The 15684-nt window shown below is 42.0% G+C and overlaps 1 protein-coding gene across 1 annotated transcript in view; it reads left to right on the top strand.

Moving 5' to 3' along the window:
• Positions 1-15684, top strand: part of pdgfc (platelet derived growth factor c) — a 298488-nt gene that overhangs the window by 259713 nt on the left and 23091 nt on the right. Inside the window, exon 4 of the mRNA XM_072255978.1 lies at positions 8766-8967. Within this exon, the coding sequence (XP_072112079.1) occupies positions 8766-8967 (202 nt within the window). The remainder of the gene's footprint in view (positions 1-8765; positions 8968-15684) is intronic.

The raw sequence follows: 15684 nt of genomic DNA, 5'->3' as shown, positions 1-15684 counted from the left end.
AAATGGCGGATGAACTGAATAAGTATCTTGCATCAGTCTTTACTGTAGAAAACACTAGCAGTATTCCAGAAGTTCTAGTGTATCAGGGGACAAAAGTGTGTGAGGTTGCCATTACTAGGAAGAAGGTTATTGGGAAACTGAAAGATCTGAAGATAGAAAGGTCTCCTAGATCCAATTGTATACACCCCAGGGTTCTGAAGGAGGTGGCTGAAGAGATTATGGAGGCAGTAGTATAATCTTTCAAGCATATGTTGATTCTGACATGGTTCCAAAGGAATGGAAAATTGCAATGTCACTCCACTCTTCAAGAAGGGGGAGAGGCAGAAGAAAGAAAATTATAGGCCAGTTAGTCTGACCTCAGTGGTTAGGAAGATATTGGAGTCAATTGTTAAGGATGTTGTTTTGGGGGGTACTTGGAGACACATGATAAAACAGGCCATTGTCAGTATAGTTTCCTCAAGGAAATATTTTGCCTAACAAATCTGTTGGAATCCTTTAAGCAAATAGCAAGCAGGATAGACAAAGGATAATCAGTGGATGTTGTGTACTTATACTTTATACTTTATACTTTATTGTCTCCAAACAATTGGTACTGGAACATACAATCATCACAGCAATATTTGATTCTGTGCTTCACACTCCCTGGATTAAAATATTAAATATTAAAGATATTAAAAATAGTTAAAATGAGTAAATATTAAAAATTTAAATTATAAATTATAAATAGAAAATAGAAAAATTGGAAGTAAGAGTGCTAAAAAAGCCGAAAGGCAGGTCCGGATACTTGGAGGGTACGGCCCAGATCTGGGTCAGGATCCATTCAGCAGTCTTATCACAGTTGGAAAGAAGCTGTTCCCAAATCTGGCCGTACGAGTCTTCAAGCTCCTGAACCTTCTCCCGGAGGGAAGAGGGATGAAAAGTGTGTTGGCTGGGTGGGTTGCGTCCTTGATTATCCTGGCAGCACTGCTCTGACAGCGTGCGGTGTAAAGTGAGTCCAGGGACAGAAGATTGGTTTGTGTGATGTGCTGCGTTGTGTTCACGATCTTCTGCAGCTTCTTTCGGTCTTGGACAGGACAACTTCCATACCAGGTTGTGATGCACCCTAGAAGAATGCTTTCTACGATGCATCTATAAAAATTAGTGAGGGTTTTAGGGGACAGGCCAAATTTCTTTAGTTTTCTCAGGAAGTAAAGGCGCTGGTGGGCCTTCTTGGCAGTGAACTTTGCTTGGTTGGACCAAGTCAGGTCATTTGTGATATTGACTCCGAGGAACTTAAAGCTTTTGACCTGTTCCACTTGCTCACCACCGACATAAATTGGGTCGTGCGGTCCGCTACTCCTTCTGAAGTCAACAACCAACTCGGGGCATTGTGTACTGGTGTTGGTATACAGTCCTTCCTTTTTCACTCAGGGCATAGAGAACTTGGGTTGGGACGCAGACCTTCTTAACTCATCTCATTGTGTACTTGAGTTCGGACACAGGCCTTCACTCAGTGTTTTGGGTACTGGGGTTGGGACACAAAACTTCTTCTCTCTGGGCATTGATTACTGTAGTTGGGATAGAGGCCTTCACTCAGGGCATTGGAACTGGAGTTGGGGCACAGGCCTTGGATTGTCAGAAAGCCTTTGACAAGGTGCTATGCATGAGGCTGCTTAATAGGAAAGATATTAGCATGAATAGAGCATTGGCTGATTAACAGGAGTCAAAGTGTGGGAATAAAGGGAGCCTTTTTTGGTTGGCTGCCAGTAACTAGTAGTCCGCTTCTTTTTACGTTATATATCAATGATTGGATGATGGAATTTATAGCTTTCTGGCGAAGTTTGCGGATGATCCGAAGATAGGTGGAGGGGTGGGTAGTTTTAAAGAAGTAGAGAGGCTACAGAATGACTTAGACAGATTAGGAGAATGGGCAAAGAAATAGCAGATAGAATGCAGTGTCAAGAAGTGTATGGTCATGCACTTTGGTAGAAGAAATAAAAGAGTAGACTGTTTTCTAAATGGAGGGAAAATTCAAAAATCTGAGGTGCAGAGGGACTTGGGAGTCCTTTTGCAGGATTCCCTAAAGGTTAATTTGTAGGTTGAGGCATTGTGAAGAAGGCAAATGCAGTGTTGGCATTAATTTCAAGAGGACTAGAATATAAAAGCAAGGATGTAATATTGAGGGCTTATAGGCACTGGTGAGGCCTCACGTGGAGTGAGCATTTTGAGCCTCTTACCTATGAAAGGATGTGCTGCCATTGGAGGGGTTGAAAGGCTTGTCATATGAAGAGCATTTGATGGCTCTGTCATGATGAAATGATGGATCAGACTTGATGGGCCAATTGGCCTAATTCTGTTCCTACATCCTTTGGTCTTATGGTAACCATCTGTGAGAATGTTAACTAGAGAGAGATAATGTGCAGTGAGATTAGTACCCGGCAGAGAGATGAAAATAAAACCTTAGAATCTGGGACAGCTTTGCAAGTTATGGGCCTTTCACACAAAACATAGTCATAGTCATACTTTATTGATCCTGGGGGAAATTGGTTTTCGTTACAGTTGCACCATAAATAATGAATAGTAATAGAACCATAAATAGTTCAACAGTAATATGTAAATTATGCCAGTAAATTATGAAATAAGTCCAGGACCAGCCTATTGGCTCAGGGTGTCTGACCCTCCAAGGGAGGAGTTGTAAAGTTTGATGGCCACAGACAGGAATGACGTCCTATGACACTCTGTACTGCATCTCAGTGGAATGAGTCTCTGGCTGAATGTACTCCTGTGCCCACCCAGTACATTATGTAGTGGATGGGAGACATTGTCCAAGATGGCATGCAACTTAGACAGCATCCTCTTTTCAGACACCACCGTGAGAGAGTCCAGTTCCAACCCCACAACATGACATTGGCCTTACGAATGAGTTTGTTGATTCTGTTGGTGTCTGCTACCCTCAGCCTGCTGCCCCAGCACACAACAGCAAACATGATAGCACTGGCCACCACAGACTCGTAGAACATCCTCAGCATCGTCCGGCAGATGTTAAAGGACCTCAGTTTCCTCAGGAAATAGAGACGCCTCTGACCCTTCTTGTAGACAGCCTCAGTGTTCTTTGACCAGTTCAGTTTATTGTCAATTCGTATCCCCAGGTCTTTGTAATCCTCCACCGTGTCCACACTGACCCCCTGGATGGAAACAGGGGTCACCGGTACCTTAGCTCTCCTCAGGTCTACCACCAGCTCCTTAGTCTTTTTCACATTAAGCTGCAGATAATTCTGCTCACACCATGTGACAAAGTTTCCTACCGTAGCCCTGTACTCAGCCTCATCTCCCTTGCTAATGCATCCAACTATGGCAGAGTCATCCGAAAACTTCTGAAGATGACAAGACTCTGTGCAGTAGTTGAAGTCCGAGGTGTAAATGGTGAAGAGAAAGGGAGACAAGACAGTCCCCTGTGGAGCCCCAGTGCTGCTGATCACTCTGTCAGACACACAGTGTTGCAAGCACACATACTGAGGTCTGCCGGTCAGGTAATCAAAAATCCATGATACCAGGGAAGCATCCACCTGCATCACTATCAGCTTCTCCCCCAGCAGAGCAGGGCAAATGGTGTTGAACACACTGGAGAAGTCAAAAAACATAACCCTCACAGTGCTCGCTGGCTTGTCCAGGTGGGCGTAGACATGGTTCAGCAGGTAGACGGTGGCATCCTCAACTCCTAGTCGGGGCTGGTAGGTGAACTGGAGGGGATCTAAGTGTGGCCTGACCAGAGTCTGGAGCAGCTCCAGAACAAGTCTCTCCAGAGTCTTCATGATGTGGGAGGTCAATGCCACTGGTCTGTAGTCATTGAGGCTGCTGGGGCGCGGCGTCTTCGGCACAGGGAGGAGGCAGGACATCTTCCACAGCACAGGAACCCTCTGGAGACTCAGGCTCAGGTTGAATACATGGCAAAGTACTCCACATAGCTGAGGGGCACAGGCTTTGAGCACCCTGGTACTGACGCCTTCCAGTCCAGCAACCTTGCTTGGGTTGAGACGTTTCAGCTGTCTTCTCACCTGTTCAGCTGTGAAGCCCACCGTGGTGGTTTCATGTGGGGAAGGGGTATAGTCATGAGAGCAGGGTGGGGGACTGTGAGGAGGGGTAGGAGGGGAGAGTGGAATATGTGTTGGTTGGGGGCCGACAACAGATGGCTCATATGGGGGATGGGCAGGGGCCACAATGTCAAATCTGTTAAAGAACAGGTTAAGTTCATTGGCCCTGTCCACACTGACTTCAGCTCCTCTGTTGCTAGTTTGCCGGAACCCAGTGGTGGTCCTCATCCCCCTCCAGACCTCTCTCATGTTGTTCTGCTGGAGTTTCCACTCAAGCTTCCTCCTGTACCTGTCTTTAGCCTCCCTGATCCTGGCTTTCAGGTCCCTCTGTATTGCCCTCAGCTCCTCCCTATTTCCATCTCTAAACGCCCTTTTTTTAGCATTCAGGATGTCCTTAATGTCCTTTGTCACCCATGGCTTGTTATTTGAATAACAAAGGACAGTTCTTGCTGGAACATTGCAGTCCACACAGAAGTTGATGTAATCAGTGATGCACTCTATAAGCCCATCAATATCCTCTCCATGTGGCTCACAGAGTGCCTGCTAGTCTGTCACCTCAAAACAACCCCAGAGCGCCTCATAAGCCTCCTCTGACCATTTCCTCACTGTCTTCGAGGTTGCAGGTTTACTCTTCACCAGGGGCATGTAGCAGGGTTTTAGATGCACCAAGCTGTGATCTGTCCTTCCCAGTGGGGGGAAAGGAGAGGAGCTGTATGCATCCTTAACGTTAGCGTACACCAAATCTAGAGTCCTCTCCCCTCTGGTTGTACAGCTCACATACTGCGTGAAGTTGGGCAGTGTTCTAGCCATGGTAACCTGTTTGAAGTCACCCGAGATGGTAATGAGGGCACTCGGGTGCTGGGTTTGTAATCTGGCTATGATGGTGTTAATGATGCTACACGCCAACGTCGGGTTGGCAGAGGGAGGGATGTACACAATAACCACAAACTGCATGCGAGACTTCCCTTGGCAAATAATATGGCCGGAGTCCAACAGCAAAAAGTTCAGTATCCAGGCTACAGACACGTTCCTTGATCATAATATGCCCAGGATTGCACCATCTGTTATTTACCAGAACCGCAAGCCCCCCTCCTTTACGCTTACCGCTGTCAGTGCAATTCCGGTCAGCTCGAACGGTCTGGAAGCTCTCTATGGAAACACTTTGATCGGGTATGTCCTCGTGCAGCCACGTCTCAGTGAAGCACATGACACTGCTCTCCCAAAATGTTCTCTAACTCCTGACAAGCGCCGTCAGTTCATCCATTTTATTCCCCAGCGATCTCACATTTCCCATCATGAGAGAGGGGAGACACGGCTTATAGCTTCTCTTCTCCATAAGTTAGGGAATGGAGGAGAGCTGCTTAACAGGTGGGAATAACCTGTTGTTGTGACACCATTCAACCAGTTGATCTTTCTCAATCCCGTACAACTCCTCCTCAGCACTAGAATTCTACCAACAATAGTTGTGTCATCAGCAAATTTATAGATGTCGTTTAAGTTGTCCTTAGCTACACAGTCATGGATGTAAAGAGAATAGAGCAGTGGGCTAAGCACACATCCCTGAAGTGAACCAATGTTGATTGTCAGTGAGGAAGAGAAGTTATTTCTAATCCGCACTGACTGTGGTCTCCCATTGAGGATGTCAAGGATTCAGTTGCAGAGGGAGGTACTGAGGCCCAGGTTTGGGAGCTTGTTGATTAATTTTGAGGGGAAGATGGTGTTGAATGTTGAGCTGTAATCAATAAACAGCAGCCTGATGTAGGTATTGCTATTGTCCTGGTGATCTAAGGCTGAGAGGAGAGCCAGTGAGATTGCATCTGCTGTAGACCTATTGTGGCAATCGGCATATTGCAGTGGGTCCAGGACCAGCCTCTGAAGGCACTTCATCACAGTAGTTGTGAGTGCAAATGGATGATAAATGTTGAGGCAGATCACCTTATTCTTCTTGGGTACTGGCATGATTGTCACCCAGTAGGCAATATTTATTTTCAAGTAGCGATAAAGCCCCAACAATCCCTGGCTGCCTAGATTATCCCTAACCTAATCACAGAACAATTTACAATGACCAATTAACCTACCCAATGCATCTCTGAACTGTGGGAGGAACCCACCCGAAGGAAATCCATGCATTCCAAGGGGAGGATGTACCAAGATTCCTTACAGATGGCAGCAGAACTCCAATGCCCCAAGATGTAGTTGCGTCATGCTAACACCTACACTACCGTGGCACCCAAGGTGGAGTCAGGTGAGAAGGACAATAGTGGGCAGATAGTGTCAGGTGGGAATGGGCGATGTTAGAGCTGTAGAGAATGCTGAAGGATTATGAATGCAACAGGCCTTTGAATAAGTAAGGAAAATGACTATAAGATGTGGGAATTAAGGACAAAGTCAGGATCCTGTTCTGCTGGGACATAACTTTACACAGGAGGACTTTAACGATAATAAGAACCTGTGTGAGGACCTTAACTGAAGGGAGATAAGGACTTAGGGAGAACAAATTGATGCATAGGAGATAAAAGCTCTAACGGAAATGGCCTTCAATTACCTGATATCAATGTCAGAGAGGAATTTGGCTGTTAGTTCAGAATCTAACCTTGAAATGTGAGAGATAGGGAAGTGTCAGAGAACATGAGCTTGTCACAAGAAAGGAGTTAGGAGAAATAAGAAAACACATAAGAATTCTATGTGCTTTAATGAAATCATCACTCATTGTGCTATATCTGAATATGGCATATATGACTGAAGTAACCAAGTGATATAAATAAGTGGTGTAAGAAAGCACTTGGTAAAGAACTGGTAAAACTTAAGGATCTGAGGAGTGATAGGTGTTAAGGGACTGCATAATAATCTTGAACAGTGGGAGTTAAAGACCTGGGAAAGAACACTTATTATGTTTAAATAATAGTTAAAGGGCATCTACTGTGCTGTAATGTTCGATGTACTATTGGAAATAAGCACATGGGGGGGGAAGTCATCTTGACACAAGGTATAGGAGTGGACATTAATTAGTGGAAGATAAAGTCCAATGAGAGCATCTTAAAAGAGATGGAAGTGATCCTGGAAGAAAGCAGTTTCTGATCCGAGAGATGGCCCTGTTACCAATCTATAACGCATGATAGAAGTATCATTAAATTCAAATAACTTTGCCTCCAAACCAACAAATACACAACTGAGCTTCCATGCTGTGCAGTAGCGTCTGACATTTATAGTTTCAGATTGTATTTATTTTGAGCTCATGGTGCTGCTGTGGCTATTGTCAATGTGGCTCTGCAAGTACAGGGATTTAATAAGTGTTTTCCATCTTGCTGACAGGGTGTTTATTGTACAACCAATCCCATATTTTGGGGTGTGTTTGGCAGTGGGTTTGATTTTTCTGTGTTCTGACTGTGAATATTGTTTCCCTTCCTGATTTTCCCCCCAAAAGTTTTAAACTTAAACTTCTAATTGTTTTTTTCTTGCAAATTGTGGCACATTAAGGGAGCTGGTAAGTTTTAGGATACCGATACATTATTTGACACCAAGTAAATGTTTTCAAATATTAAAGATATAATTTACTAAGAACCTGACTACATCAATGAAACTAGTGAATAGTAAATGTTTTTGTATATTCTTTAAAAATTATTACATCAAAATTGGATTATTCATAAGTGGTCGTCTAGACACTACTTGTAAATGCTTACTTTTGTTATAAACGGTTTTAATCAGACTTGTTTTGTGGCTGCCTGTAAGGAGATGAATCTCAAGGTTGTGTGATGTATACATACTTGATAATAAATGTACTTAGAACTTTGTGCACAGACTCCTTTATAGATGTATCAAAGAATATTTTAAATGAAAAATAAATAATAAATAATATGGTGTAAAATATTGCTAGTTATGCTGGTCATGGTCTGGTGATGTAAGCTAGTTTGAACTTCCATTGAAAAACTGCTGCACTTTTGGATATAATTTGTACCTGGATTGATTATTGCGGCCAAACCTAAAATGGAGTTTGGAAACAGTTGGAAGAATTGTAAAGTTGGCTGATTGTAAGAGAAAGAGTTCAAAGCAGTGTTCCCCAATCTCTGGGCCGCGGACCAATACATTGCCGCGAAGAATGCAGCGGTGCAGCGGTGGCCGGGATGCACCCAGCACATCTTTAAGAAAAAAGCCAAAATAAACAAGCTAATTAATTAGGTCCTGACGAAGGGTCTCAGCCCGAAATGCCAGCTCTAACTCTTCCTATAGATGCTGCCTGGCCTGCTGTGTTCACCAGCATTTTTAAAGTGTGTTAATTAATTAGGTGCCGCCCGGCACGTAAATGTCGGCCCAGATCAGAGGCGATTGCCGATTGTGTCGCCTCTGATCTGGGCTGACATTTACGTGCTGGGCGGCACCTAATTAATTAGCTTGTTTATTTCGGCTTTTTTCTTAAAGATGTGCTGGGTGCGTCCCGGCCACTGTTGCACCCCTGCATGCTTCGCGGCCCGGTATTGGTCCGCGGCCCGGAGGTTGGGGACCACTGGTTTAAAGTAATCTTTTGTTTAGTAGATTGTATAAAGGAAAGTTGAATTTAACAATATATATTAATTCCTCTATTTCCTTTATTGTAAAAGTACAAATAAACTTGCAAAACCTTATTTTAAAAGTGTCAGATTAAAGCAAGGCAGTAGATGTTTTCACTTCTAATCTTCATATTCCATTTGCTTTTAATAGCAGGCCCACTTTGAAAATCCAACAATAGCACCACCGTCACTATCGTTGGATAACTTAAATGAGGCTGTCTCAGGCTTTGATACAGTTGAAGAGCTGATCAAGTACCTGGAACCAGAGCGATGGCAACTTGACTTGGAAGACTTATACAAACCGACCTGGCAGATGCTCGGAAAGGCTTTCGTGCATGGTAGAAAATCCAGAGGCACGTATTCTGTTTCGTTTTACTTTGCCAACCAATAGCATTTATATCTGTATGCCAACACTTTGCTGAGCCAAGAACTGTTTCAGAAGAATGCATTCATGATTTTGTTATCCTTCTAAAGTTCGTGAGTTCCTTAAATCAGTTTGCTGATTCTATAATTCTGTGTATACAACTAAATTGCAATAAGATTTCTAATATATTATGTAATGATTTATTCTGCCTGTAGCTTCCAGCAAGATAGATTTGACTAGTTGTTAAATGTGACTGATGACGGCAAATAATTCCGATTGGAGTTGTCATACACTGGAGTCTGCACATCAAATGTGAGCTCCATAAACAATGGATAAACAGACGTTCATCACAAGTACTTAAATAATTACATTTCTGGGAAGTGTTTCTATTGAATTCCTGTTACAAGTTTGATCCAAGTAGTGATGTCAGTGTATCAGGTGATCAGCAAAACACAATGCAAAGTAATACAGTATAGTGTTCAGTTAAAGTTGCTCAGTGAAATTTGGAATATGTAGTAAAGTTAATAGCAAGGAAGTAGTCCATTTGCCTCTCATACCAGGCAAAAAAAAAGTCATACACAAGGAACTAGGTAAGAATTGAGTACTGTATTTGCAATAAAAGTCTCAAGGTCCTCCTTATAAATATCCATGTTCCTTTGGATAGCACAGCACATTGGTGATATTACTCCACTGGTAATCCCTTAGGCAAGAATAATAATCAAAATAAATCTTCTTGCAATTTCTATACTGCCGCATTAAACTCAGCTCAGGAAAACTAGAAATAAAAAGGCTGCAGAAAAATGACCACAAAGGAGCTGGGCTGTCTCAATAACTCAGTTGTTTCACTAATGACCTTCAAGTCAGGAAATTATATAATCACCCACTTAAGGCCTAAATACAATCAATAAAAACAGTTAGCATATTTACATTGCACTTGGGATGATGTTACAACATGCAAAAGCTGATAGAGTTTCCTCCAGGGCCCAGTACACCACAGGACCCATTTGTATTCATTAACAAAGTTCTAACCAGATTTTCGCAGTTTTCCAGCTGCTAGAAGGACAGACTGGCAACAACAGGGTGAACATTAAGAATTTTTGAACTACTTTGGCCATATATCAGATTGAGATAAAATCACTTTATAGTATAATATGAAGTGAGATTAAATCCAACTTTATAATGTGCATAAATTTAGTTTAAGGTTGCATTTTCCAACTTTTTTGTGGTGTTGCCCCTTGCTCCTTGTAAAATTTAGAGCAACACACACCAAATGCTGGCAGAACTCAGCAGATCAGGCAACATCTATGGAAATGAATAAACAGTCAACAGTTTGGGCCAAAACCCTTCATCAGGACTGGAAAGGAAGGGGGAAGATGCTGGAATAAGAAGTTAGGGGTGGGGGAAGGAGACCAAGCTAGAAGGTGGTAGGTGAAGCCAGGTTGGTGGGGAAGGGGGGGGGGGATGAAGTAAGAAAATGGGAGGTGATAAGTGGAGAAGGTTAAGGGCTGGAGAAGGGGGAATCTGATATGTTGGTAAGAAATAAGGAAATCCCAGCTTCATGAAAGCTAAAGGAGGAGAAAGTACAATCAGACATGGTATTGTCTGAGCATTCACTGTTGATGTTATAGTGTACACAAACATCAGTTTGTTTATATAATCTCAAATATTCACTATGTTCAACTACATTTACCACCATTTAGTCAACTTGGTCTGTATCTTCAAAGTAGAGTCTAATATGTAAAGACTGCTACATTGCATGTTTAGGATGAATTTCACTCAGTAGATTTCTGCTGCTGCATATTTTCAACTTTCACTTCAATAGTCCATTAATAATTTACTATGTAATTAGGGATTCTTGTTCCACATAATCATTCATTACCGATAACTGTAACATGTAAATAGAAAAACTGAACTATATTTTAGGTTGGATTTTGATACCTCCTGTCTAGTGGAAACTGTATGGTGGTGCTTCAGAAATGTTAGGTAATGAATTAGTGCTTTCTGGCTATGGAAAGTAGCATCTGGGCCTGACATTGTGTGTGACAGGTAGTCAGAGACACCACCAGATTAAGGAATTATATTAATATTTGTGGTGCTATGATGCAACACTGAATGGGATGCATATTAAATAATTTGTACAGTTGTGTAAATTGCCCAGTTGAAACAGCAGTAAATCTATGTTTAACTTTTGGGGTGGATAAGAGCAGGAACGACACTCTGCCCTGTTCGTAGGCATGATATATCGACTCTTTTTTGCTAATGACCAGAGGTAGCATGGTGTCCCAGATATACTTCATTTCAGTATTATTGAGCAATTATCAGAAAGGTCATTGATAGTTAATATCAGTCAAATAAAGTGTCGATAGTGTGCTTTAATGAAAATAGCCCTACATTTTCAAAATAGAGTTCATGTTTTCTATCATGCTTAATAAAATGATTTAGAATTTTTATTTCATAGAACAGCATTTCTATGTGCTGTGTGTTGTGACTGAACATAGTCACCGGAGAGACACAAAGGCTGGTCGATATTAGAGATCTTTATTCGGCAAAGCAAGCAGGCATCATAATGGAGACACTCTTGGAAGTAGAGGCCTGTCTGACTCAATATTATATGAGATTTTATATGCTAAAGATTAAAGGACAATTCAATAGTTACAATGTATCTACAATGCTTCCTTTGAATTATATATAATTTTCAAACACATAGGTCTTCACATCCACACTCCAGGCACCCAAAATGAAGGTTAATCCCATTGACTCTGGGCTGCATTCATGCATGTGCAGACACCTGAGGTCAAATAGAGTGTTTATTTGTTTGCAATCAACACCACTCTGCAGCTCTCAGAATGCACCATTGTTCTAGGTGCATTGTAAACTCTTTCTACAATCCATGTTCAGGTCTGAAGATTGGTTGCAGTTTGCTATATGCCATAACTCCAGAATACGCCCTAACACTGTGCAATGGAACTTTGTGCACTATCCTGCTGTCCCAAGTTTTTATTCCAATTCTTTTCCGGGACGTGACTTTCACTGCTGTTTGCCCTGTGATTGCTGCAGATAATGAATGTGCATCTCCAAATATTAAAACTTTAAGATAGAATTTCATTTAAAAAAACAATTGAATGAAGTGCAGTGGAGCAAGGCAAAAATGTGCACTCATAATCCCAAACGATTGAAGTCCAGAGGATGGCATCACACACAAGGCTGCTCAGCAAGGTATTTACTAAAATCAGTATTAATAGGTGATTTGATAATTCAGAGGACAGATAGGTATCCCTGCAGTTATTGAAATGAGTCTCACATGGGAGAAAGGACATGGTTGGTTCTTCATACTGGAATCAAATTTAAATGACTGAGATTCTGCAACTGCAGTGTTCCAGAAGCCAGAGCAAATATTGAAGATCGAAGGCTCAATCTCTGTTTTATTCCTGATCCGTTTTTGTTAGTCCACATGGAAGCAAGAAGATAAGGCATGTTAGTTTGTGGTTACAGAATAAGGCTGATGGGAAGATTTCAGATTCCTGCAATATTGGCTTATCTCTCCTGGCCTTCTTGGGTAAAAGTATAATATTTGTTGATTTCCAATCATCCTCGAGCACTTCGCCCACACCAGCAAAGGGAGAAATCATCTTGAAGATGATTCTTATGGGACCATGAAGAATCCAGTGGAGAGATTCTCATGTCTGGAGAAGTTGGATATCTTGTCCACATAGTATCCACCACAGCCCTTCCATCAGATTCACTCTTCACCTGGAGTCCTCCAACTGGAGAAGATTAAGATGGAAGAGGATGGGAAGGATGAGGCAAATGAGCCAGAAGAAAAGGCAGAGGTAAAGGGAATCAGCAGATGGCTTGAAGGGTTACCCTTTTTGTACATGTTGTCAGGGAAAAACTAAATACCTGGGAGATTTTTTCAGAATCTACTCCATGGGGGCCTATGCCACAACCTGCCATCACTCAGTGGGTTTTGCTATTAATTTTCCATTATCCTAAGCACATAGTTATTGTACAACTCATACATAATAGTACAATCTCAACATGTTACTTCTAAAAGCCATAAACATTGACTACAGTCAAAGCTGCAACAAAGTTAACTTAGGACAGGTGACCGTCTTTCACCTAGAGACTGGTGTATACATAGCTACAACAAGGTCATGTGAAGGAATCCCCTCCTCATGTTGAAAACTGGCCTCTATGTTAGTTAACCACTTATTCCTGATGTTCTGAGTTAGTGTGACCTTCATCAGAAGCAGACATGCTCATAAGGAACTTTACACAACCAGATGAGTGATTCAATTCTAGCAAGTATTTTAATGAGGGAAATTTACGGGAAGGTGCTCTGATTTATTCCCAACCTGATAGTGGACTTCTAATTAAGGTTAGTACTGTCAAAGCAAAAATATCTTTAGGTCTATGACTCAGTCATAGTTGCATCACAACTGAAGTGTTTCGGAAAGTGTATGGTCATGCACTTGGTAGAAGAAATAAAAGGGTAGACTATTTTCTAAATGGAGAGAAAATTCAAAACTCTGAGGCACAAAGGGACTTGGGAGTCCTTGTGTATAATTCCCTAATGGTTAATTTTCAGGTTAATTCAGTGGTGAGGAAGGCAAATGCGATGATAGCATTCATTTCAAGAAGACTAGAATATAAAAGCAAATGGCTGAATTTGCTACTATATCTTAAGGTCTTATGCTCTTGTAGTTACTGTACTGACAATTGTTAGTCTGATTTTCGAGATGTAGCATCTGGCAAAACAAAGCTGCTGCTTTGAACACATTACATTAGAGAGTGCCTACGGGTTGTAACCTCCATAAATGCAAAGAACAGCAAGAATGAAAACAGCAGCTCTATGCACAACCTCTGCCATCAAGTGCAGGGCAGAGTATCAAGCTTAACACTATAACTTCACATGAAAGTGTTGAAGATAAAACAGCAGGAAAAGTCTTCAAACTTTGCAAACTGCATTTGGAAGTTTCTCCTACATGGATAGAAAAGGTAAACTGAACTAGTTTACTTGGGCACTTTGTCCAGTATGGGCTGAAGGGCCAATTTCTAATAAAAACTTAACCTTTAATGGTAAGAAAATTGCCATATGTGTGTTCAGCATAACTTGCAAAACAATTCATCTCTGCAGAACTGACCAACACATCTTCTTCACTGGCGCTCTGTTCCATTACATATTACACCTACCAATAGCAAAGACACCAAGGTAGAACTGAAGACCAATTTCCTAGGGTGGCTGGCTGTGAAATTTTTATGAGGAATAAGTAGTGGGAGGAGAAAAATGATATCAAAAGAAGGGATTTCGTAAGAATTAGAGGCCAGAGTAGGCCACCTGCCCACTCGAGCCTGCTCTGCCATTCAATAATCTGGCAGTGGACACACGGCTATGCAAGTATCTAGCTAATTGTGTCTTAAGTATATTTAATGAAGTAGCCCCGACTGCTTCATAGGGCAGAGAGTTCCACAGGTTTACCACTCTCTGGTAAAAGCAGTTTCTCCCAATCTCCATGCTAAATGTGTTCCCCTGAATCCTGGGACTAAACCTCTGGATTGCTAGTGGAGCTCTCAGGTTTGGGGTAGACAAAGCTTACCAACCTGCACTGATATGGCAGTAGGCTGCACTCTGACGTACAACCATTGGTTGCTCATGCTCTGTTGAAGAACAGTAATGCAAAAATCCATTTGTGTCTGCTCCTGGGTGAACGTTGACATGGCACTGAATGGAGTTGCCTAACCCTCCATTAAAGCATGAGGAGTTTGGGTGTTATTCACCTCGCCTTAATGGAAGGAGAAATCAATTCTATTGACATTACAGAGAGGCTGAAACACCTTCAAGTATGTAATCAATCATATACAAACTTGAGAACTAAGATCAGAAGCATTTAATAGGGAATAAGATCATGGAGGACCCTCAGATTCGAACAATTTATGAGCATGTTTATACATGTAATGCACACACACATACTCCATCCTACTTTCCCAGTCCTTGATCCTAGCTCGCAGGTTTTGGGGAGAAGAGAATTATGAAAGGGATGGATTTCATAAAGAAGGCCTTTCACTTTGTTTCTATGTGAAAGAGAAAGCTGTCAGTGGTACATGTTATTTGAGAGCATGTCAGTCTGTATTTATATATTTTTCTGCCTAGAAATTCATCCCAGTCAGTTGCACTGAAGTCATCATAAACTATCAGCAATGCATTCTATTCTGCTAGCAAAATTTAGTTCCACTGAAATCAGTTGAACATGATGCCAACTTGATAGTGTGTTTAATGAAGGTCCATAAGGTCCTTGTTATAGCTGGAGGGTGGTAATGGCAACAAGCTCTCACTAACTATTAAGTGTTCCCAAAGGTGTGCACCTCAAATAGCCTCTAACAAGCAAGCCCAGCTCCTGGCCACGTGTGGCTTAGCTACTAAGCCCAGGGGAACTATTTCTACTGACAGGAGAAAGGGAAAAGGCGGGTTCCTGGTGCCTTAAACCAGTCACTTCGGGCGCTGTTGGTATCAAACTGTCTCTGCCATTCCTTAGAGTTTGTCAGATGTGTGGAGCCTGCTACATGGGCAACAGATTGCTCTCCATTTCGTACTGCCCAGGCTTGTGTATCTAGACAGCTGGGATGCAACGAAAATCCATGGGTGACCCAAACCAATAGAAGCCTCATTCAGTGAAGTTCCAGACAAACATTCTTCAGTCACTTGAAT

Source organism: Mobula birostris, chromosome 4 (genome assembly GCF_030028105.1).
Source record: "Mobula birostris isolate sMobBir1 chromosome 4, sMobBir1.hap1, whole genome shotgun sequence".
Lineage (NCBI taxonomy): Eukaryota > Metazoa > Chordata > Chondrichthyes > Myliobatiformes > Myliobatidae > Mobula > Mobula birostris.
The sequence above is the reverse complement of the archived record's forward strand: the minus strand, read 5'-3'. Positions and strand labels throughout refer to the sequence as shown.